Source organism: Opisthorchis viverrini (genome assembly GCF_000715545.1).
Source record: "Opisthorchis viverrini unplaced genomic scaffold opera_v5_5, whole genome shotgun sequence".
Classification (NCBI taxonomy): Eukaryota; Metazoa; Platyhelminthes; class Trematoda; order Opisthorchiida; family Opisthorchiidae; genus Opisthorchis; species Opisthorchis viverrini.
The window spans coordinates 4216632-4242765 of NW_008751661.1; the positions used below are offsets into that span (position 1 = coordinate 4216632).

A 26134-nucleotide genomic window follows, 5' to 3' on the forward strand; every position below is an offset into this window, starting at 1 on the left:
CCGGGTGACGGCTGGCCAGTTTTGGCCAAGTATTCTTTGTCTCTGTAATGCTCATGCGCGTAACCTGGTTGGAAATTTGCTGGAGCTGACTGATGTCCCAGGTCAACGGCGCTGGTGTCTCACTCAGTACCAGTATTACCCCGTGGAATAGGACTCCAGGTAAGTGTTTTACTATCTAAACATGAGCTTATCGATCTATACCCATTTACCACAGTGGGGCACCACTATTCAGATTTCTTTTCATCAACTCTATATCTGGTGATATACGGGGACTACCGTTCTGGTTATTCGTTCTCACCCTGAATACGTATCCTCTATGTGTCTAACATCTTTGAATAAGTATCTCAACCATAGTCCCAGTTCACTTAATACCGTTGTCTAACCTCTGCAGTTGCGATGAAGGTTCCTCTTTCGGAAGAGAACGAACTTAGTTTCGGACCAAAAGATGATAAATTCACCCTTCTTTACCGATTGTCATGTAGGCCATGTTGGTCCGGGTTGGGTTCTATCTCAGGAGGAACTACTTAGAACATGCGTGGGAATTGCAATTTTGTTGAGTTAACCAGCTCAGTGAATCGCTTTATATAGCCTGTCCACTTTCGAAAAGCGACCAACTGTGTATCGCTCGGATTTTTGCCCGGCATGGCATACCTAGCCATAGCTTGTGTGTATATACATCAGTTTCAGCTATCTGTGTCACCCAACCCTTCACTTTCGTCATCTCAGTCTCCGCTTACCGTTTCTCATACTGTAGTAGCTGTCGAAACATAGGTTGAAGCGTCTCCACTATTCACCATGGTTTTATCTGGGTTCGATCCGGTCAGTCCACCGTGTTTTTTTTTGGGTGGGTGGGGGGTTGGAAGCGAGGTCTTACGAGGCCATGTGTTCCAGGAATGAAGTTTGGTCTGTGGACACGTAAGAAGAGCATATTTTATGGTGTTTGCGATATTGTTTGATTTTGACCCGTAATCTACCAGAGATCAACAATCTACCAGACTAACTCATTTGATCGAGAACTTAAGCTTTTTAAGGTAGAAGACATTTTCACAGTGTACCTTTTTATGATTGCATCTGAATCATCCTTGGGGTGTCATTTTGAACTATTTTTCTATTCCTACTTGAGTTCAGCACAAATTGACTGTAAACGCTTCGTCGAAGTCTCACCAGGAAAATGAGCTACATTCATAAATAAACCTCCAGTTGAGCCACCAAGAGACGTTTTGTTGTATATGACTACACCCCCTCTTGTTAATACTGACTTGTTTGCCCGGAGTAGGCTTCGTTGTGGTCCGGTGTCCCAGTTTGGTGCAAACCAGTCAGCGCTAGCTGACCTAATTCACGTTGAATTGAGAACACCGCACTCGCTATGTCTGATAATGAACGACGTTCACATGGTTTGTGCATTACCACATTGGATTATCTGGAGATTTGCTAATGCCTAGTCAGACCCCTTTTCGACAAACAACTCTGTTTGTATCCTATCGGCAAGTTCACTCAACAGCAAATCTGTCCCGTGCTAATTTCTGGAAGGTTTCTGACGTGTGACCTGTCTAAAACACCGGAGCCTTCTTTCAGAATTACTGAATCCAGTGCCATAGCTACTGCAATGTGCGTCATCATTGCTGTGGGGGATATTTGATATAGGGATTTATGGATTACCAGCATCAGCCACTACAGGTGACGTATGGGCAATATTTTAGAACGAAGTAATGGACTTCTCGGCGCTGGTCTTCAGTGGGATCGCACTTTAAATAGCACCTTTTGGGGAGTGGTGTTATTTATTCTTCCTAGAGACGTCTCCTGATGGTATTAATGTGTCACCATTTACACTTTTTAAGGTGTTTATAAAACATCCTGAAAGTCAGGATGTTTCTTAACAACCCGAGGTCTATCTTTGGTGATGGTGTCATACACTAGGTGCCATGGGACAATGAGCTGAAGAGTTTTAAAACTATTGGCCTGCAAAAAGTTAGAAATTCTCTTGTAAATGGACCGAACGTTAAGTAGATGATTTTCGAGCTTAGCTGCGATTCTCATGTTGAGTCCAACTTTTCTTTGGTGTGTTCATTATCAGGCCTTCACGTCCTGGTAGACTACAGTAATGGTGAGCTCAAGTTGGCTTAGTGACTAAGGCGTCAGCTTACAGACTGGAAGGTATGTGGTTCGAACCTAACCCCAGCATCTCGACTGCCCCTGTCCAGACTTGGGTAACCTGGCAGTGTCCCAGCCGTCGTGCCTCCAGTTGGCATGACAGCTAGACAATGAGAGGGTGCTACAGCTGAACGGTCATCTCTGCCGTAATGGAATTCGGTTCGGGGATGGCGGGAAACTACTGTGCTCTCTTCAAGGCAGTACCTGCTCTTGGATGGGGTCTGTTTTTTTCCAGAGATTACTGGAGTGTTTAAGGTTCTTGCACCTGAAAATCATGTTTGATAACCTAAACCACGTTCTAAGCGAATGTGTATGAACTGTGTTTAATAGTCCTGCGCCTGCTCGGTGTCTTAATACGGTCAAATCTAAGGTGTGAATTTCATATCCTGATCTTGGGTGAGATAAGAAATTGCTCCTCCGGAACGCCCAAGATGTTCTTTTTTGGGGATTGGAGACTGGGTTCTCAAAAGGCATCAGTTTCGAGCCAAATATCACGGTTTTGGCGGAAGACTCACCTGGAACCCGACTGAATCTCGTTTATGATGTTCTTAAGTGGTGCATTACGTCTATACTGGAGAATGCTGTTTGTTGTATTATCAACCTGGACTTAACTGAAGACCGACATGTATAAGTGCACGTTTTTCGGCATCAAATTCATCTGCTTTCGTTTTTCCCACATCTTTTATTTAGGCAAACCAGGTACTGGTAGCAGTAATATAGGTTCCTTGTCTTCAAACCGCTGGAACAACAGTAAAGTTACACTAAACCTCGCCACAGAAACCACTCTCGACGCATCTGCAGAAGGTGAGTAGAACTGTCTAAGAACGTAATTTTGGAACAATTATTAGAACATACCGAGCAATCCGTCGTTGGGGGCTCGGAAGCTGGACAGATGTGGCCACCTCCAATGTTTGATGCCGCAAGAGTCACGGATCCCGCCACCGGTGCATTCACTACTGGTGTGGAGGCAACAAGTAGCACGAATCAGGTGAGCGATGAGCAGTATAATAGAAATAAATGTGTCTATCACTAACTGTCCGCGTTCACACCTATTGTATGCCTTTACAAATCGTCGGAATGAGAGAAACTGTACAGAAAAGTAGGTTGTGGGCGATTCATTAGTGTTTCGGTCTTTTGCTTAAATTCCTACTGTGCATACGGCCACCTTTGGAATTCTGTGGCTAATTAGTTTTAAACTGCCTCCGAACTCATATTGGTGTTCCAACAAACTAACCTTCCGAATATTTTCCCTCCATCTATAATCCGATAAAAAATACAGCCTTGTCGGAAATGCGCTTGTGCGAAGGAAAGTGATGTGCATGTTCTTACCGAGTTTCGACTGATGTATGCTCAGGTACTTGCACCTGTTGCGAATGTCACATTCGGATCAGGCAATTAATGCTTTTTCGATGGATATCCGCGCAGCAGCAGTCGTGTCACGCGATTGCATCAGTTTTTCTAAGCCCGCTGACCCTGCGTGCTCTTTTCATGCGCCGTGATTTCACAGTTATGTTCTTGTTCATCTACCTAAGCGATGGGAAGAAACTTCCTGGCGATCCTTGAATTGCAGTATCTTGGTGACTTGGTGAACTGGCTTGGTGAACTCAGCCGTTGGAAGCAGGACATCAACATAGGAAAAGTTTGTGTATCTAGGACTATGGAAGCAGTCGGTCGGTCCACAAAACGAACGTATAGACAACTGAGACATTACTATGGAATCTGTAAACGGAGGGCCTGTAAACACATGTTTATAAGGATAGGTGTTTGCAGGTTCAACAATAGTCTTCGCAGGCAACTTAAGTTCTCAGTGTTTTTTGGTCAAGTGTTTACAGTTTCGCAATCGATGACTTATTCGTTGTCCTTCATGAGGGTGTATCAGATCTATCGTATGGTCCTCATACTGTTTGGAACGACGTTCACAATTAGCCGGCCATTGCGCCTGAAACTGCTGATTTATTCGACTATATCAGGAATTTAGATGATACTCAAGGAAAATCCAAGAATACATCTGGGTTTCTGAGTTCTCAAAAGTTTATACTGGTGGGTTTTTGCTGTTGTGCGTGTCTTTTACCCAATGCATCCGTTTTTGACGATGAAATCCTCCTCATCTTATGTTGCTATCTCCAGGATAAGGATGACGACTCGGTGATTGTAACTTTTTGACAATGGGGTACCTGATTCTTCCCGGGGGGTTTCAAGCATGCAGCACAATCTTCTATGGTGGAGACTAATTGCAGTTAGTTAGTGGCTTTGGAAACCCTCATCAAACATCGATTGAATCTGGCCTCGAGTGCTACTAGGTCGTTTGGTGCGGGGAGGGGGGGGCTTTTGTTACCCTGACGCGAAGGAGGAACCAGTAGCGGACGACTCGTGGAATAAAACGGACCGGTTCACACAAGAAGTGATCAGCTGAAATACAAAGAAAAGACATGTAGTGAAATACACATTCGCAAACTATGTAGGTGTTTACAAGGGTATCAGTCTTGGCTGAATCTCATACTATTCTTAAACTAGATTTGCTGCCCATCTCATGTTTCACTTGCCACGATCTTGGCGATACATATTATGTATAAGTTCTGTTACGTCAAGAATAGCAAAACAGCCGAGCGGACAAACGCCTCAATCTCGGTGTAGGTCAGTCGAAAGATGAGTCTGTCGATATCTGACAACCTGTTAGTTCGCTGCGATCATCCTGTTAACTCAGACGACAGTGTAGATTATGGTTGAAGTAAGTAGTAGTCGGGATTTGTGCATATTTAATCCAGGGACAACCTTGTCGTTAGTGCGGAAGGGAGGCTGTAGGCCGACTGTGAGCATGAGCCCTGAAGATGGAAGGTGAATACCGTTGGAAACTATTGATGTATGATGCTCACAGGTGAACCGTAGTTTGTTATTAACTTAGGGGCGAAAAGTATGCTCAAAAGCCCTGATAGCAGAAAGGATGTGCAACAGACAACCTGAAACATCCTCCCCAACACCATTCCATCTGCACTAACAAATCCCTTTGAGTTACCCGGGGCTCATCGATTAACTAACGACGAAAGGTTGTGGTCTTTCGCTGAGACGTGCAGAGCAATCTTAGTTTTCTAGTTTTCGCACTATGGGAGACTTCTGGGTGGTAGCCGCATGTATGCAACGCGTACTTAGTGCTAGCTTACTACAATCATTCCGCGGTGACCAAACCTCCAAACACTCATACAGGCAGTCTGGGTAGAAACTAACAACAAGGTCGCCACTGACATCGGTTGGCAGCCACATCTCGCAGCGTATCCAACCAGGCACAGTGGGGATCACGCGGTCCCCATCCTGGAAGGCGAGTAGCACCGACAGCACCCAAGCGTTTCGTAATTCCCTTCATAGCCCTTTGCCAGGTCAAGGTTGGCCACCTCTGTGCATCCGGCACTCTGAATTGAGCATGGAAAACAGCACTTCATCGGCAGACGATGGTTTGGCATATGTAACACATGTCCCAACCAACGCAGCTTCTGGTGCTGGAGACATTCTTCAATGGAAGTGAAAAGAATGAAATCGTTCAGCTGTGGCACCCGTTCAGTGCCTGGCTGCCATGCCATCCGAAGGAGGTACGAGGATACTGCTAAGTTACCCAAGCCTAGACAGGGGAATTCGTGAAGCAGAGGTCGGGTTCGAACTACGAACCTTCCGGTGAGTAAATTCGCGCTCTTACCACTTGGGCCATTCCGCTTCAATGGAAATACCCGTTGAACAACCGAAAGCTCGCTTTCTAATTGCCTCCTTACGGATTCGCCGACACCAACCCACATGATCTGTGGTTCTGAGGAAACGATTGTCGAGCACCTGAAGACGTCTCAGTTCCGCTGGTCGAACAGGCCGAGTCTCACAGTCATACAAAACAGCCCGCACTGTGGTCGAATACACACGCCCCTTGAGATTCAAGGATACACCAATTTGACACCATAGGTGTCTCAAATTAGCAAACGCGACTCGGGCCTTGGGGATTCGAGCGACCACGCAACACGAAGTTGCCTCAATTCCAGCTTCATTCGAATTCTTTTTCCTTGTGCCTATGCCGACTGATTGGGAGCTATAATGAATCTCCTACTATATAGATAAACTCGGTCCAGCTACTTCCATATTGAATCTCAGGTTGTTTGAACTGATGCTGTAAGGAAACGTTATAATTCCATCCTTACTGTGGAATATCTGTTAGTGGACAATATTTTTAATGATAATAATTGCAATATTGTCTGTGGTTTGCCGATGTCCTCGTTACCTTGACTGATGTATCCTTTTCTTTATCTGTGTCTCTCTAGTGGTCGATATCTGACTTTTCGGGAACAGCAGGCTCCAATTCCTTACTTGGCGAGCCCGGGAGCACTGCTGCACCCAGTTGCACCGGTTGGTCCCTACAAAATAGCTCCACAGTTTCTTCCGTACCGCGCGCAATCACCGGGCAACAAACCCACTCCACCCTTGTCACAGACTCAGACCCTTCTCGTCGGTACTTGAGCGGTTCGCGGACTAATGCATGGCCCCTCAATTCCGATTCGCCAGAATTCCCTGGAGGTAAGTTGAATTGAGCTCACCCCAGGGTTCCAAACAGAAGGTAACTTTCTCCATGAACCATAGGATCAAAGTTAATTTATTTGCGGTTGATCACAACTTCATGCCTTCAGTTCCATGCTTCAAAATCGGTCGGTGAATCACAAAGGAGTGCACGATTGTATTGTTTGATCTAACCTCTGTTCGTGTTACTAACAGGGCACAGGTCAATTGAGAAACACTCCATTGAATGTTGCTGATGAGTAGCACATCCCTAGTCTTCTCACATTTCGATGTATGCTTTTGTGACGGTCTGAGACATCAGTGAATTTCTCGGTTTCACATTTGTTTCTCCCCCCACCTAGATGAGCGAAATAACTTACCACTTGCTCTTTCCAAATTGAGTGTCAGTGGTGCCGTCCCGTCTACCGGATGCTTTCAACCTATTCACGATTTCACTGATAACCAACTTTTGACTTGCACCTCCAAGCCGGGTGACCTTTCGACCGACCTAACCGACTGCCAGAAAGCAAAAAAGTCCAGTGTTGATAGCGCGGAAGTTGAAGCATTGTTTGCCACTGACCCTGAGGAAGCCGTCCGGTCGATCGTGAACACAACAGAACCCTGGGGTATCCATCCAGTTGACCAAAGCACCCCATGGGATACTTCGGAACTCAACGATGTCAGTAATACAGCTACATGTGGTTCTCCCTCAGTCGACGTAGCGAATGCGACTGCCCGTGGAACCAGTGGCATGTTCGACGGTCAAACATCAACGGTCCAACAACCGCGTCGTATCGGCTCATTGAGCGGGTCCGCAATGGGTCGTGATCTTGAGTCCAATGTCTGGCCCAGTGAACCTCCTAATGGCACAGGAATCTGGGAGTCTCATTATGAAAACCTTGGTGAACGGACTGCGCGTTGGCAACCGAGTGTTGGCTCTAATATCAATCAATCGGGCTTTTCTTCTCTCCCGGGAACCCATGCAGGTTTTGTTGGCCCAAGTGCATCCAATCCTCGACCACAGCTACCTCCGGGTTCAGAAAGCGGTTCCAGTTTCCGTGGTTTCGCACGTCCAACTTCAGGTTTATTTCCCAGTGCATTATCCAACCCCTCTGGTATTGGTGCGAGACCCGTTGCAGGTGCACCACACGCCATTGGAACACCACTACACAATGTATCCCCATCAACTGGATCTAACCGCGGATTCCCGTTAGTCAGCTCCCCCAATCTTGTCACACCAAATGGTCCTTGGCCTTTTCCCTCATCAGCCACACCAGGTGAGTATTTGGGATTTTCTTCCTGAAACCACTCATCATTTCTTTCGAATGCACACTATGCGGATGTCATGTACTCGCCTTGAAATGGATAGCACGATCGGGATTGGCCACGATCAATCAGTACATCTTGGGTGGGGATAAGCAGCGTTCTAATCAAGTATAAAATCGTTCAGCTGTAGCACCCTTCCGGCGCCTAACTGCCACGCTACCCGAAGGTTGAACGAGGGCTGGGATACTGTCAGGTTACCCAAGCCTAGACAGGAGAAGTCGAGAGGCAGAGGTTGGGTTCGAACCACAGACCTTCCGGTCAGTAAGTTCGCGCTCTATCCACTTGGGCTACCTAATCGAGTGAACATATTTGATTACGGGATCAGTCGATGTGGGCAGACAGTTCAGATATTTGGTAAGGTGCCGCAGTGGATACAGTTCTCGTGAGCACACGGTGTTTTGCTGCAGTTAGGAGGAAATAAGCATATTTATGCTCACTTCCTACTAGTTCTCGCTGAAAAATCCAGATGGTGGTAGCACATCTGATATTAACCTTCACTCCAAACCGTTTCCACATGCCACAATCTTTTTCCAATCTTGATGTTTTGGTGGTTGATGAATGAGCTATGATTCACTACCATTTAAGCGATCGAACACCAATTACCAAGATCCACATGTAGCAGCCGGAGCTGATGTACCATTGGTACATGGTTTGAAGCTGGTACTGGCAACCGGGACCAGTCCGTTGTACTGTGTTATCATGCATCATATCGTTGTCTCACATTGTGTATGGCCACTTTGTATTTGTAATTTTTTTTCGATTTTCCAATGACTATCCTTCTTATATTGTTATTCTAAGGCTGACAGCATTACCAACAGCAAGGTCACTGGGATACCGTCAGGTTATTCTTGACAATGTCTTGATAGGTGGCTCTCGGTAATAATTGCACGGTGCTGTACTGGTGAGATACAGTAGTACGTTGAGAATTAAAGGAATTGACGAATGGCGCTGGTGTCACAGTAATAGACGAGTAACTGCTGTCGGCGCCCATTGTTATGCCATCTTTTTTAGACCGGCTGATAACTTGCACTATATCCCCTCGCCAATCCTATTCCTCTGGCTTTGCATCAACGCCAAGGACTTGTGCACACCGCATTCAGCTCCGTGCAACCCATCTTATGGCTTCTTACTATGTATGAGTGTCCAGTGGTTCGACCACTGTTGCCAGGCACTCGGATGCCAGCCAGCCATTTCGTGTCTGCTGACGGTAAACAGGATCTTTAACTGTGCCTGATATCTACGTAAGCTTTATTTTTCAATGGTACTCAGTTTACCAGTTGGTTTAGTGAGACTATTCCTGAAACAGGGTAAAGTTTATTACTGAATTCCAGTTGGTGGGGTGTCGTGTGGCCACTGTTAGCCTACCCGTTTTTGTTACCAAAGGACTCTTTGGGACGGTTGACTGGGTCCTCTTGGAGATGTGTGTGCTCAGCAATGAACCGTCTGAGGACCATACGAACGTCACTAAAGCGTCATGCATATTCGTCACACAGAACGGTGTCATACAAAACTGCAATGCCGTTTCTGTTCCACTTCTTCATTATTGACGTTTCCTGAAGTACTTTGGATAATCTATGGGGGAATATATCTTATTCCATCTGACACGGTATTCAGAGCACGCGGACAACCATTATTCTGGAGTGCAACACATTTGTTGGACACTGATAGTATCACTCGAGCACGTCGGAGCAATACAAGTTACTTCCGCACAGTGGAACAGAACCCCAGAAACTGAATAGGACACACCAGATTAACATGGAAATGTTAAAGGTATTTAAAGGTATTTATGTTAAAAGGTATTTATCCCTTCACGCACCAATAATACACTGGCAGTATTGGTTTGGGGTGAAAATGAAGTCCGACACTGGTGCCTGTCCACCTTATTTGTCCCCAGTGCCCGAAGATATCCGTAGAATTCATGAGAAGAACGCCGGTAGCGAACAAAGCTGGTCTTCCGCGATTGGTCCTTTTAGCAAATCACCACAAATCTATAGTATATCAGAAATCACGTGCAACGACTGAAAATCCTTGGCACATTCTGGAAAATAAGAAACAAAGGGAGGGGGTGCGTGGGATGGAAGCCACGTTGGTCGATGAGTCAAGTGAGTGACGTCACCTTTTAGCAGATCATCTCAGGTTCAAAGGTCACACCAGTTCCTTTTGGACGCTGAGTTGTGGGTCATGCAGCCAGATTTCAAACGCCTCTGTGATTGATAGCGGTCGTGACCAGCTCAAGAACAGCCGCTATATGACGTCGAACGCATGCTCCTTATGGATGATATGACGTTTCGGCCAGCTGTTACACAATTGCATTTGAGCTCGGTTTCTTCGAGCCACCACTAAGGGATACTGGATTGTGCTGTCGTATTCTCTCGGACGATTACCTTGCCGTACGACCAACGTATGATGCTCGGCACGAGCATACAAACGAGTACACACAAGCTGATGGTAAAACTTAGCAAGCTATCTTTTAAACGGAACTTGATAGTGGGGCTGGAATTGAAATTCAAGCACAGACAAGCAGCTACAAATTGGCATCACTTACTTGATTCATCCATCATCACCATCATCATCATCGACAGCATGATATCAGCGTTTAACACCGATGCTTCATTGATCTTTCATCTCATGTATCTTCCATCCCATGCATTCCCCTTTATTTTCCAGAGCATGTGCTGTTGATGTTCACATAAGCTTTGCACTTGATTTCTGGTATAATGTAGCTTTGTGGTGTATTAGCTAAGGGGACCAATTACGGATAACCAGCTTTTTTCGCTACCTTCGTTTTTCCTATTTGTTTCCATTTGAGCAAAGGACTAAATTCTGATCAATATTGCCCACTTTCAGTGTGGTAATCCTATAGGGTTTCAACTTGATTACTGCTGCAAGACTAGGCTGAGCGTCATCCTATCATCTTAGGGCGCTGACTGAAACCCCTGGATTCCGGGTGGCAGACTATTGTGTGAGTTATCTTTTCAGGGGAGATCCCCTGATATCTGGGTCCACTGTTCTCGGTACTTTCATATTTTCGTTGCGTAAATCACTCTGTTCACCAGAGCGGTAACACGTATGTTTCTTGCGGTTTCAGCAAAGTTCAAGGGACAGTTGGTGAACATTTCGTAATTTAAGGGACGCTTTTTGCATCGTTTCTTCAAGAGCAGAATTGATCCTGTAAATTGGCGTCGAAGTGGCTTGTGCTGGTCATATTGTTGTGTGACTATGAAATACGGTCTCCTAGGGTGGCAGTTGACCATTGGTGCCTCAAAACTGCAATAATGTCCTCGTGTTTGCCTCATATGAGTATTTCGACCCGTTTTCTACTGTTTTCCTCAACGATACGGAGCCTTTTGCAATGAATGTTCATCCTTCAATTTCTGCACTTCAGTAAGCTCATCCCACCACGACGTATGGCAGTTAAGCATCAGCATTTAATACGGGTGTATTGCTGTGCATAATGATGCTGACAACCGTTGATGCAACGGGGATTTTGACTGAAGCACTTGTGCAACATCGCTAATTGCAATGGCCCAATCGCGTTCCACAACTATCTCGTAATCTCCACCGAAAACCCTTTGAGTTTGCGGCAAACCATAAAGTGGGCAACTGTGACTTGGTGAAAGAACGTGGTGGCAATTACGGCTCGTCCTGTAGTTGAATAAGGAACGTTGGTAACGCTGTTCCGTTATTGTTTCGTCTGACAGCAGTCCTCCCAAGAGGGACCAACCACAATTTGTATTTCAAGGTCGATACATTTACCTTGAACACTAGTGCTTCCACTCACTTGTGTCCATGACCTCATGATAAGGTTTGAGAATTTGGCCGCACGCTCGTACACCTACACATGGGCCATAATGCTTGGTGTGGTGGACCCATTTATTTATGGGACTCCCTTTGGAAAGTTGAAACGTACGGGTTGCCATTAGCCCACGCAGTCAAGAGTCATGACACTACTGACCTGGTAGGAAGAACTCTTCTAGTGATGGTTACAAGCAAACGAAAATTTTTTGAAGACCTTACTTTTTGTGAGAGTAGCAAAAAAGTTTGCAATCAATCCTGCATCATCGGCTTATGATTATACTTCACATATCACCTTTAAGGTGACGGTCTTTTCAGAGGACAAGTGCCGTCTTCTGCGGTGGTTGTTTTTCTGGATGTTAAAATGTGCATGTGTTAGGGCAAAACTTCATAGAAGGGAGCAGAATATCACTGTTGTACTGTCTGAATTTAAGCTGTATGAATTTGTGTTTTGATCCTGTTTTCATTTAGAAGAACCGTCTCTCCTACAAAGACTAGTTGGCCTGTCCTCTGAATGATATTTTTTGGAGAAACTACTTTATATCAAGTGCTAGGATTCTACGATAATGCAGTAACTTCTGCTTATATATCTTTTCTGAAGATTTTATACTTTCTCCACCTTGGCATCACAGCAGCTTGTGACAGCTCCTCAGTTAATTCTGAAGTATCCTGTTCTGTCGATCTGTCCCTATTTGTCATAGGCGAAAACACAGCTCCTGGTGTGGGTCTTGGTAATAAGGGGAGATGGTCAAACACCCACTTCAATCGCTTGGCTGGGAAGCAACAACAGCAACAACATACATTCCCTCATCTGCTGTCTAATCCAAACGGAGCAGGAATGCGCTGGCCTCCACTCGGCAACGTTCCGCAGATGCCAGGCGGCTGGCCGTTGACTGACCCAAGGCGGCCAAGTCTGATGCCAGGTGGTTGGTCCACACCTCCTTCGACCGAGACATCCGGCTATTTCAATCCGTCGCATCCAATCCTACCTCCCCGTATGTGCCAACCTGGCTCTGTTGCCAGCGATTTTCCCACACCCATCATCCCACCACCACGCAATGCCACGGGTGTCGCCAATCAGCAACCGTTCAGAACTCCCCACAGTGCCTTCTACCCTGCTTTGGGTTCTGGGTTATCGCCCTCTTCATCGGCTGCCCAACGCATGTTTCTCAGCCCGCAGCAACATTCACAACAGCTTCAACAGCAAAGTGTACTCCGTGCTAATGCGATGCGCCAACTCGTAAATCTGGGGTTTGCTGATGAAGAAGTCCAGGCCATCTTTTCTGATATTAACACAAATGTGGAACGTGCCCTGAGTAGGTTTTCATTCCTGAGCTTACGTCTGTTACATTTCGGCTTTCACTTATATGCTTTGATGTGTAGTCCGACGTATGCGAATTCTTACACTTTCCTGTATGCTTTTTCGAGCCGAGTAGCTACGCAACCTGACCAACGTTTCATCATTGTCCTGTTGTTTAGAGGAACTAGTGGGATCATACACAACGAAAGCCATCTCTATCCGGATCCTTAGTCTGTTTGGTACTTGGAGTGTTACTATACTTTGAAACGGTGCTGCTTGTAGGCTTCACGAAGACTCCAACAACCCATTCCTGGTTTCACCATTTAGAGGCTTATCATAGAGTTTCTGAGTTTTTGCAAGTTTTACTTCGTTTCATTCCGTGTCGTTTAGGTAATATAGCCGGGTTGGGTTCTGGAACTCCTGCCTACCAAGATCGGGTGATCTGTAACCAAAATAGGTGAATGCTTGCTCAGATGACAACATGTACTATCCTATAGTTTTTGAATGCTTTTGTGTTACCACAGACAGGACTAAGCAGGAAGAGGTTTTCAAAATAAATTTTTCAACTGGTACTTCAAAGTTAGGGAATCTGCGTTAAATCGGTCAGCTGTAACACCCTTCCGGTGCCTAGCTGCCTTGCCACCAGGAGAAAGCACGAAGGCTGGGATACTGCCAGGTTACCCAAGCCTAAATAGGGGAAGTCGAGAGGTTGAGGTCGGGTTTGATCTACGGACCTTCCAGTCAGTGAATTCACGCTCTAACCACTAAGCCATCTCGCTCCACACAACAGTCCGGATAGATAGCGGTCCATTTCATTGGTGTCATTGGGATACTTTCGTTCTATCTGTCGATGTAGGTTATGCCTAGAACTATCACGTCATGTAACGCAATAAGCTTGTTCACGATGGAGATGTTCCTGAAGTACAGCTGACAAACTGATATTAAACGGGTTTCTTTTTCAGAGGGGTTTGGTTAACAATCAGTGGATTTGTTGCTGAGCAACATGTTACGCTTTTGACACAAATGCTTCGTCAGGCTAAGTGAGTAATTCACCAGACTGATCGTGTTTTAAGACAGTCAGGAAACCAATTCGTTAGATTTCTTATGACTTACCGCCTTGATCATTGCTGGGTGTCAGTCTGAAGTTTCTGTTTGTTGATCAGTGGGGATGACTAACATTTACGATAGATTGGTTAGGGAGATTGTCCTCATGTTGAAACCGGGTTTTGCGGCCTTTTATTCCGGTCTAGGATACCTTAATAGAATATTCCTCTTAGGAGTCATTCACAGATTTTGTTCGCCTGGGTGCCGGGACAAATGGATTGTGTTCGGTTTGTCTTTCGGTTCAACCTCTTGAACAGAACGGTCAGGCGTACTTAGCCCTGCATGTATTGAGGCAGACAGACCGTATAAATGTACCGCATCTAATTAGATCACGTTCTCCATGTTTCTTACAGTGGACCTCCGCGACCGTACATGTCATCCGGGGTTGGACGAAATCATAAAGTCGTTTACTAACAGTGGACTCATGCAGATGGGCAACTTAGAGGATGCCGTGACTGCAGAGCAACTTTCTAACAGCCGTCCAGTAAATTTGCGGTCGTCACAGCACCCGAACACATATGACCAATCAGTGAGTTCCTCCTTTGAATTTTCCTTTAGAAGCACTCCCTTTCGGACTCTTCTTTTGTCCTGTGCATTATGTGCCGTACGCTTTACTGCGTTGTTCTTTGTAGCTTCAAGCAAGCACCGTGTCAGAGTGACTAGGATGTACCCTCTTCCGATGGTCTCCCAACCGCGTTTTCGAGCTGCGGATTGAAAACAATCAGTAAAGACCAGAATCGGAGCTTCCTTGCTTTGTGAGCACTAATCGATGCATGTCTACAGTCAGTCTATCTGACGCTTGTAGTTAGAGCCGGTGGAGCGGTATGTTGTTGCATGTAACGAGCGTCCGAGGTAAATCTCCAGAACAGACACAAACGAAAATGCGAGCCCAAAAAAGCAGTTGTAACAGCCTTATTAAAATACTTGATCACAATGTGGGTCGTCAACTTGGGGTAGTTGGTAGGTAGTTGGCCCCAGACATACCCATTAATTTAGATCTCCCTGTTTCATTTGGGGTGTGCAAGTATGTGTAGATTGTAACAGTATTCAGTTTCAAGCTGGTCTCATTTTCAACCGGCTTACGTTCGGCGCCCTTTCCGTCAAGGAGGTGCTCATTGTCCGTTTGCCACACAGATAGCTTACGGATCATATCCTTTTGTGTAGTTTAGAGCTGTGCAAAGCAAGCCCAGTCAGTGAAGCTTTGTGCACCTTCGGGTGAGTTGTCAGCATGCAAGTTTACAGCGGTATCTCACGAAGATGCTAAATCAGTTTCATTTACGTTAGAATGGGAAGAGAAACTGTGAATGCATTTCATTGAACGCTTTAAACAGTTCGGTGAGACGCGAGGCTATTACGTCATTACCTGAAGAACGATAACAGAATTGTGGTGCATGGGAATTCAGGTCGGCATTAGTTTGTGCTTGGAACCAGCACATAAGCTAGATGGTTTTGTTAATTTGTCGGTGATAGGAATGGAGGTCATCTAAAGGAGTTCATGAGGTGAAATTACATCTAGTATCAAGATGCCTGCTTGCTGTAAACCTACTTACCGTTAATCTAGGCGTCTTCTGCTTCGACTGCACACAAAAGTATGTTTCAGTGACCGATCGTCTTTCCCGTGAAGTCCTGCGAGAAGATGGGGGAACAATAAATTCAATCCAGGGATACGGGCGACAGAGTGAACAGTTTAATATGGGCCATCGCCATATAACTTGATAGTATTACCGTCTAACTCCGAGTGCTTACAACTTTCTTGGAGGGTGTTTATGGAAAAGAATTCCAGACAGGTGTAAGTACATACAGGTAGCGGACAGATACTCACCGTTTAGGCACAACCAGCCGACCATCCGTCATGGTTTAGAAACGCTCGCTTCTACCGATTTATCTGATCGAAACGGAATTCACTTTCCAAGAAGTGAATAAATGGAGCTGTAGGTAGTCAGATTTCCTCGAAAACGACGTAACAGGAGACAGTTCAATTTTTAGATACTACGAGATGATACGTAAATTTCTGCAAAATGACCCCGAAGGGAGGTAAGAATGCTCTCCGACTTTGTGGTTACCAAAGATCTGGATGCCGTTACTTCCCATTTATGAGAATGGGCTCGATGTGACTCTCCATGCTTTCCACTGCAGACAAAGACATTAATGGCCACAATCCGATGTAGCCAGCATACTTACTTTCAGTTTCCGTCCAACTCGACTGAATTTTTAGTGCGGTAACCACGCTACTTCCAGAATGTTTTTCTATTTGTGAAGCAGCGAAGCTCCAGTACCAACGCTTGCGTTTGTAGCGACTTTATATCACGTATTGGACAAGGAAGTTGTTTGATTCGAGTTTGCTGTACCGAACGTGCCTTTATCTATCCCCTATGATGCGCTATGCTTCCTTTTTGTATTGCAGTTACCTAAGACGAATTTATCTGCTGCTGGTCTTCCTGCAGAAAATTTGGAGTTATCGCTACATGTTTTACAGCAACGAGAAACTCAAATTTTGCAAACCATAATGCAGTTGCAATCAAAACACCAAGTGGGTGAATTTTATTGTTGCTTTGTCGGCATATTTCAGTTTGACATGCTGTTTCGTCTTCCCACCCATCTTATTCTTTCTGATTCGCTTTGATATCAGCTGTTTTCGCGTTGCTTCACGTCCGGCTCCGCACAAATGCCTGTACTATATCCGCTATATGCGTGCGTCGGTATCTCCTGCCGATCAACTGCTAATTCCACAATCAGTATAGTAATTCTCTTTAGTAGCTATCGCTATGCGCATTTGATGGAAAGGGTTTTAGCTTGCACGTTTGCGAGTATCCGATGAACAGAAGTCTAATCATTGGATTTCTGGTTTGATCGGCTAAGCTGTCACAGTCGCTTACTTCAAGCCACACAAATGTACGCGAACCTTATAGGCGAACCGCCACGCCCCTGATGACTTACCCGTCGAAGACTTCCTTAATAGGATTTCCTACCAGACAAATATTGATACGGTTTTAATTTCTTCAGTTGAATATGTACTCCCTTCTGTTTTTGCACCTATATAACTATTTATGGTTTAAATAGGAGTAATGCATTCTGCAGCTGACTTGAAACTCCCCATCCGTGTGTGTATCAAATGTACCGTATTATTAGGACCAACAGATAATCTTATGAATCACCGAGATAACATGGGTGCAGCTACTCGCATTTTTCATGTGTCTGTAGTCATACCCATGGATATTATTCGTTTCCGTTTCCTTTAGTTTATGCATTTTGAGGTATGTTGGGTTCCTCAGTAATCCACGGTAGTCACATCTTAAAGTAACAACAGTGGGCGTGAACTGTTAACGTCTGCTTTATGATCGATAGGTGTCCCGAATTCGCCATCCACTTACGTGCACTGGTTTTTATACTGTTTGGAGTTACACTACTTTCTCGTACTTCATCTCTGTCCAACAGGAGCTCAATGGAAAACTCAAACAACTCCGCACTGCTAACGTTCAGTTTGCCACGAACCCGGTGATGCAAGAACTGCAATTGCAGGCGATTCAAGTGGCTTCTCAGATTGAGGCACAACATGCTCAACTAAAACACGTACGCAGCCAAGCTGGAATGATCAAGCAAATCACTGCCTCAACCAATTTGTCACATTCACCGTCTCAGCCACTTCCTCAACAGCAGAACACCTTCAACTCGGTGTCCAGCACAGGTGCTTTCAATATCCTCTCTTCAGGTGGTTGGCCCTCTACTAATCCAGCTGCAGTAGGGGGACTACAACGGGCGCCCCAAATATTCGATCAGTTCACCGGAACAGATCAGCCTTTGGATGCAGGTGCTATCCCAGACTCAGGTCTTAAGATCGGTGAGTAAGAAAGAGACTTAAATCTACACTATTTCATCACCTTCATTTCCTCCGTAACCGTCATGTCTCAATAAGAATACCGACAGGTGTCATTCGGTGTGTTTTCGTGCTACCAATTCATTGGAAAGTAATAAAAAACTTGGTACTTGAGCCCTTGGTCGTTACATCTTTATATCTGTTCTGTCCTGATGAACATCTGGACAAAACTTTCTTTTGATGGAATACTTTCGGACACACGCCTCTGTTTTCAGCTCGTTAGCCTATTCTCAAGAATGGCCAAGCGATCGATTGTCTACTATCCTCGAGTATTGTCATTATGCTTATAGAAGGCTTCAAACGGAGGGTGTGTAGCAGGTTGAAACAGGTAGCAGGTCGGAAATACTGTATCATGTTTTAGCTAGACAATACCAGAGGTTCTCACCACCACATTTTTTAATCCCCGCATCAGCACCGCAATTCAGGTGGAGTCCATCTTAAGCCCAATACTCTTCCTGGACTGTATTACACACAGATATGGTGGAAAATTAGAAAACAGAAAACACCGGTGTCATCAGCCAATATGTACCAGGGTTGTCTTGTCAATATTTAGTTTGGTGGGGGTTTGTACGGAACGGTTTGACTGGGCAACAGCCCATGTTGAAACAAAAACTGGATATCCGACCAGTTTGGTTAAGCCTCAGTTAAATGGAACATTGGTATTTATAGCCAGACCCGGTAAGGAGCGAACCGAGACAGCTGTTGTTCCATGCAAGCGAGGGACACCCGGGGATTCGAGAGGCGATAGCTAAGATTAACACAAATGCGAATATCTGAGGCACACCACTGAGCATAGATTTTGACACAATTCTTTAGGCGGGGTTCTACAGCGGTTGACGGGAAAATGTACAAAGTGGGCATCAAACAAAGAAACTACTTACCAGCTAGGGTCTACTTCACAAAGTTATGAGAACGAGCAGCCAGTCTTTAACGTCCGCATTCTGGTCTTCTTAATGTAGTGCAAAACGTTTTGTTGGAGAAATAAAAACCTAATTAGGTGGCGGTCGATTTGATTTACGATTTGATTCAAGACGTCACACCACAGTAGCCTTCAAGAAGGATAACTGTATTCCTTACTGGTACAGTTGAGGATCACCTGTTTGCACAAAGTCATACAAAATGATTACTGTGAGATCCACCGGGGAACTTCGTATGGAAATTGGTGATTGAAGCGAACAATATACTACCAAACGACAGAGCTGACTATTGGCTCTAACGAAGAACATAGAACATAGAACATGGGACATGGAGTAAGTTGGGAAAAGTTTTATTGTTTGGAGATGAGAACTAAAATTTACATCACAGCGACTTGTTCTCCGGACGTCCCAGAATGCATAGAATCAAGAACATCTGAATGTTGCATTTTTACTTATGTGACCCATAGCGTTGTGAGGTTATCAGCATATTGGCCTTTCGCTAGCTGGAGTAATTCTGACCTGAAGAAACAAAGCTCTGCTTTGGTCCCAGTTTCATTTAATTCACCCACACCAAGCAACGGGCACTCGTAGTCGACACCTAGCACTGGGTTTCGCTGGTCATTTCCTCTGCCTGACTCCCTAAAACTTGACCAACCTTTTAATCCGGCGAGACTCGTTAGTTGTTTTCAAGGGATTTCGAAAAGACTGACTCCGATGGGTTCCGGGTTTCTCCAACTGATTTAACAGCAACATGCTTTGTACTTACAGACGGTACTCAGATTGAGGTGCAGGTATTTTATGTAGAAGGTTCATCATTCTGTAGCTTGACACATCTAACCCTAATTCTTACTGTTCACCCCGTGGTGACAGTAGCACTGAATTAGTCCCCATGCAACTGGTGGTCGTCGATTTTTGAATCATTTTACAACAAGACACCTATCCCGCAAAACCCCAAAATTGCATTTCACAACACTTTTCAGATGATTGACCAACCAAAATGAGTATCCTTGTGTTGTTTGCCTCGTTATCCCACTGTTGATTCATTTTTCCTCTTTCAGGGTCTGGTGCCTTTTTATGGGAATCTAGCCCTTGGTCCGGCTCAGCTCCTCGTGCCTCCGTCGATCCATATTCTAATGCTGTTGATCGGCGGTGGTCTTCGTCAGCCTATCCAAATCGTCCTCCCTATGGTGCTCTTGGAGATCCTCGGTGGTCTGACGTTGGAGGTAGTGATCCGGGTGCAGGTGTTGTTTCCTCCGATCCACAGCGTCAGTTTGGTGATTCAAGCGACGAACCAAGTGGGGACGTACGTCAGGCAGCTTCCAAGTCTTGGTTACTCGTCCATAATATCCCACCACATGTGTCTGTCGGCGTGTTAAAACTAGCTGTTTCTAGTGCCCTGAGCAAACATATCAAAGCAACAACTGGCAGTGACAGTAGCAACGGAACACAGCCGGATTTCGAGCTTCACCCACACATGGCAGCCCGTTGGGTATTGCTTGGGTTTTCGACCACATCTGAGGCGGCAGTAGTGCAAGATTGTCTGGAATCTTCTGGTGGGGAACAAAACAGTGCTCACTATGGCTCAGTCAAACCAATACCACCTGGAGAAGTACTGCTGCGTTTACAGGATATACAGGTATTCGGGTCCACCATTCTGTTACACGATCAGACGACTAGGTTGTGCACTAGTATGTGCTCCAATTACGGCACTTCTTGACTCTAAACTGAAGGAGTGCTGAAAAATAAAGTTTTGTTTCTTCTTGTCCCTAATTTATTGCATTTTATTGCATTTATTGCGTTTTACTGGGTGCCGGGGGCCCTTTTCATTCATTCTCATTTCTATATTCGTTACTTTAATAAAGCAACACTAAAAAGCTGTGTAGCGCAATGTATGTATGTAAAGGTCACCACTGGGTACGTAACTTATTCATTCATCGCAATTTGAGCTGATACTGGAAATCAAAAAAAGTTTTGGATGGTTGTTAAAAACATCATCGGTAACCCTTGAACATTGATGATTACTGAGGTTTGACGTTCTGCTTTATCTTAACTAACTTATCTTCCTCGGTAAATTGAACGTTCAATCTTGGAGACGTTCGATGTTTTGACGTTTTGTACACTTGCACGTCCAGATCTATTTTGCCTGTCAGTGGTTAGGGCGCGAGTTTACTGACCGGAAGGTCCTTGGTTCGAACTTGACGTCTGCATCTCTACTTCTGTCCAGGCTTGGGCAACGTAGTAGTACCACAGCCCACGTGTTTCTTTCTTTCTGGTGGCGTTAGGTTGATACCCGTGTGACGCCAGTAAGGCTGTGCATTAAATCTTACCGTGCAATCTGAATTATTGTTATCCATCAAGATTCGCCGTAGATTGTATTCACCCCATACTCAATTCAAATAAATAATGTTTTATGTCCGGACCTTGATATACACATGGTTGTCCCGTACCGACCTGTTGACTCTTTGATACAGAATTCAAATATTTCTACGGTTCTTGGCTTTCTATCTCATTCAGTCATCGTGGTTAGCAAAGCGCTAAGAGACTGTTAATGCATTCTTATTATCTCCGGTACATTCTGTATGTGTGGATTAAGTCAGTGTAAAAAATTCCACGCTGACTTGTGAACTGAGGTAATGTTCTAATAATGACAGGCTATCGTTTAACTAAGCTTCGACTACTCAAACTGCTGGAGGGCACAGGTTCTGCATTACCCCGGCATTCGATGTAACGCCGTCCCCGCCCAACGGCCCTACAGACCCTTGTAAAAACACTATCCTTACCTTCACCGTATTATCTTTTTCTTGCCATCGTGGAACCGCTACTTCTAGACTTCACACGCCCCAATTATTTTCATAAGTCTCTAGGAATGCGCTCCGGAGATTTCGTCTGACTCTGGGGAATTACATGTTAGCCCAAAAGCATTGATGCCCGAATGGGCAGCGAAATTCGTCCCATAGATGGCCCTAAGGAGCTTTCCTACTACTTGACCTAGTAACTTACGAACTTGTCACGGTTCGTTTGGTGATTGAAATAGAGCCATTTATGTCTATTGGAAAGACTATCACCTATATCAGTAATGACGGGGACAGCGAAACACGGGTAGTTTCCGTCACCGAACCTAGAAAAAGCTGAATTTACGGTGCGATTCTCCGAAGCCGAGGAATTTGAAACGGTATTTCTGGAGTGCTTGAGAGACAGCTCTGTTCTCGAGGAAAACTTGACACATCTTCCTACCGAATTCTGTGGGATATTTAGTGCGGTAAAAACTTTCAGCTATTGAAGATAGCTCTTCTATCTCGCATTTTCCAGTAACATACCCATCTTGTGTTTTGACCGGTGAAAGGGCGTTTTACAAGACCGAATTCGGTATTTTGACCGAAAAACGGGGAGATTAGAGCATGCTTTCCCCCAGTTTTTGGTTGGGTTTCTTGAGGTTTTGGGTTTTAGATGAATCCCTGAGCTCCCAAACTAACGAAGCTGGTACACTCTGCTAAGTCTCATTGGCAACTGCAGTCAATTCGGACAAGGACTCTGTAGCAGAACGCACGGAGGGATGGCAACTAAAATAACTACTCACTGACGTAGTCAGTGTCGTCCACGCTTCATACCTGTCGAGTATCCGTCCAAAACAGCCACTAACATCGCCAACACTATTATCTTTTGAATATTGCTTTTCATTAACAGTTCATATATTAAGCTGATACAAGCTATCACCTTGAACACACGATCATCCCCACTTTCCTTCCCATCGTCATTTGAGCAATAGCTGAGACAGCTTGGATTGCCTCAATCAATGCGCGGCTTTCAGGTGCTACATGACAGGGCTGGCTTTCTTGTAACTAAGGCGTAACGTTTCCTCGAAATTCCATAGCTAATAAAGGAGCATACAAATAATAGGTCCACTTGCTCAAGTTTCCTTGGGATAGTTTTTTTCCGAAGGACTATTCGACCAGTGCTGAATTTCTCAGGCCCTCTTTAATAACCCTGCGATTTGTTTCTCTGCATTCCTCTACTTTCACCATATTTGCGTGTGGATCCACCCGGATCTGCATTCTTTCTGTTTCAATGATGAGGACACCTTGGATTTGTGCACATTTCTTTGACCACGGGAGGTTTCAGGTTGAGAATGGCGGGGACATTGTCTTTTGCTGAACCTCTAATCGTCGTGCGTTCACATCGGTGATGATCCTGTGATTATCTATTGCTTTGAGGCTTAAACTTCTGTCAGTCGTATAATTTGAGCTGATAACTATCTCTTCTCAGTTTCTGGCCATTTTGAGGACAGATACCCTGTTGTGGCGCCCTCCAAAGGGCAGCTTCTTTCCACTAGCTACTGGCAATTGAAGGTCGCTGTAACAGCCTGGATAATAAAAGTGATGAAACCGCATATATTTGATGCTCAAATTTGTGCAACTTCATGCACAATCGGGCTTTGACTTCTGTTTGACTGCTTTGTGTTCTTTTGACGTTTTACATCTGTGATTGGTGTTTACGTGTATTCGAAATACAAACCGTACGCATCCGGCAAGGCATTTCGTCACTGTGTTGTGTGAATAGCTTTGTGGATGATATTCCGATAAGTTGCGCACAAACACCTATCTGACACTAGAACTCGGGACCTTTCTCATCACTTTATCTGGTTTTCTAGATGGAGTAAAGGATAATTGTACTAACAGGGGATTCCGTTCATCTATATTTGAATTGTGATATATATTCCCTGCTGCCAAGTCATCGATAGATTACAGGTTACTAACTCTACCAAAATCGGTTTAACCTATAACCGAACTACTTCATTCTCATTTCGAGTTCCTGTATATACTAATGGATAAAGGGTGAATTCCTCCTTTCATTCCAGTCCTTAGTGTCCCGCTTCAAAGGCATCGGAGTGGATTCCACAACAGCCACGGGGATGCTTCGTTGTGGCGCGCAAGCAAGTTCAATGCTTTCCTTCGGTTCCTCAGGTACTGGTGGGATTGGCAGTGGAGATGTTGCCGCCGTCGTTCCCACTGGTGTCACTACAGAATCTACTGACGCCACCGCTCATACCAACGACACTTGAATTCCTCCATATCTGAGTTCACTAGAATTATGCCGCTCAGCCATCTTTGATTCACTCTCCGTCCATCCACACGGCTGTTTTGTACCATGTCATACGTGACTTTTTGGGTGAACCACCAGCTTCTCTCATTCGGTTGACAATTACCTCACTTATCGCTTCATGATCCGGTCTGTTTTTGGACATCGTCCCACACAGGCCATCCTTCCTGTCCCGATCAACGGTATAGCACAGTTAACATATGAGTTCTATGTGATCTGCATGTTTTATTTGCATCGCCAATGAGTAGATCGCTAATCAATGAGTCCAAAATGAACTTGTGACAATTTCGTTTTCTAGCATCCAATCCGTGCTACCATGCTAGTCGCACCAGTTCATTTCCAGACCCTAATTAACAAGCACGTTGCACATTCGATAATCGTTATTTTTCTATGTGATCGACCACCAAACCTCCGCCTCTCTCTTTCTAATTCCCGCTCGTTCTGCTAACCGTACTTGTTTAGTAATGCTTTCGTACCCTGTTTGCCAAAAGTGTGGAGCAGATTCGTGCTATTTTACTCCCACTGTCCCACGGACTTCCATTGGTCAAAATCAGGCCAGACCTAGGCTCCTTTGGCGGGCACGTCTCGTGCAACCTCCCGGTTCGTCGGTTATCTCCAGAGATCTGGACGCATTTGATTAGCGGCATGAAGCCCTCACCATTTCCATCTCGAAACTATTCGTCCGCGCGTTTTCAGTTATCCGAACTCTTACATTTCTAGTTTCCGTTGACTACTCTTGCCCGCCTACCCGAGCCTATTAATCTGCTCCAGAATCGTTTTCGTACATTTTACACGTTTTGAGTATCTACTGTTGCTCGTGCCTCCCTTCGCCCATATGAATCCTTCATATGAATTATAGTCGTCGATTCACTGTCGCCTTTTCTGTGGGCAAATTCATTATGTAGTACTGTGTCCAGTACTGTGTGATTAGTTTTCTCTCGGGTTTCTTACAGATCGTCTACACATTTACCTCGTACACTCACATGTCCAGGTCTTACCATTACTATTATTACTACAGGTTGCGCAGCACATATGTCTCTTGTTCATTTTTTCCAGAGTTTGGTTATTTTCTCTCTCTCTCTCCCGTCTTTATTCTCGTTTTCTCTGCATATCCATATCGCGTGCATGCACCCCCACAGCGATATGGTATTTTGCCTATTCACCACCGTATGCGTATACATATATTTATACTTTGTTCTCGATATTGGTCTGATCGATACACTGTTGACACCACTGTTTGTGTTCGTTTTCAGTCAAGCCGGTTCGAAAACACCACAAAAGAGTTCCCCTAGCATAGTACTTGTAAACGTATCATCATCATCGACAGCATGACATCAGTGTTCAACACCGATGCTTCACTGCCGTATAACCACATGTAAACGTATATGCGCATTTAAAGCTGTCCTTCTGTATAGATGCAAACTCTCAGAAGATATCCCCTTACATCTATGAAGCTCGTGGAAACAGTCTTCAGGTAATCTGCCCGCGGTGAGGATGGCTGTTTGTGTTTATAACAGAGTCCATTTACGTCTGCTTCACTCGAATTTCAAGCCGGCGCTTCTCATATTGCGTTACAAGTGATACTCTCCTCAATCGTATACCCTGAGTTACCTCAAAGATGACGGTGGGCAAAAAAATGTATAACCTTTTCGCGCTTCGGCTCCCCTTGGCGACCTATCGGTAGAGTTTGCAAAATCGAAATGGACAGCAGAGGTTCCGCTACGGCATCTGGCTCAAACATATTTGGAGTTCACACCAGCTGTATGTCCCTTTCTGCGATGTTACACGTCCCAGTTTTGCGCAGGATATACTTTTTATCCAGTCTTCGACAATAAATAGAGTCTGTTTACACTGCCACATCCATGGCCTAAAACAGTACACTACTCTTTCGGCAGCTCGTTTTTCATTTATGCTCCACGGAAGCAAAAGGGCTCTATCCCGGAAAACGTAGTCTTCGCGTGAGTTGTATTTAGGCATTGCGCGTGGGTTGATCACTTACCCAGAGAGTCGAGCTTTATCCTGGAAGGGGATCCACATGAATGATAG

General features: G+C 45.0%; 1 protein-coding gene across 1 annotated transcript; it reads left to right on the plus strand.

Annotated features, from left to right (window-relative positions):
- Nucleotides 1–25306, plus strand: T265_00563 (hypothetical protein; the record flags this gene model as incomplete). The annotated part of the gene is made up of 11 exons (XM_009164367.1): nucleotides 1–159; nucleotides 2842–2955; nucleotides 3000–3139; nucleotides 6444–6696; nucleotides 7038–7952; nucleotides 12498–13112; nucleotides 14554–14729; nucleotides 16605–16730; nucleotides 17636–18038; nucleotides 20050–20627; nucleotides 23847–25306. 11 exons carry the CDS (start codon nucleotides 93–95, stop codon nucleotides 24048–24050), a joined length of 3591 nt encoding a protein of 1196 aa, XP_009162631.1.
- Between the last annotated feature and the right edge of the window lie 828 nt (nucleotides 25307–26134).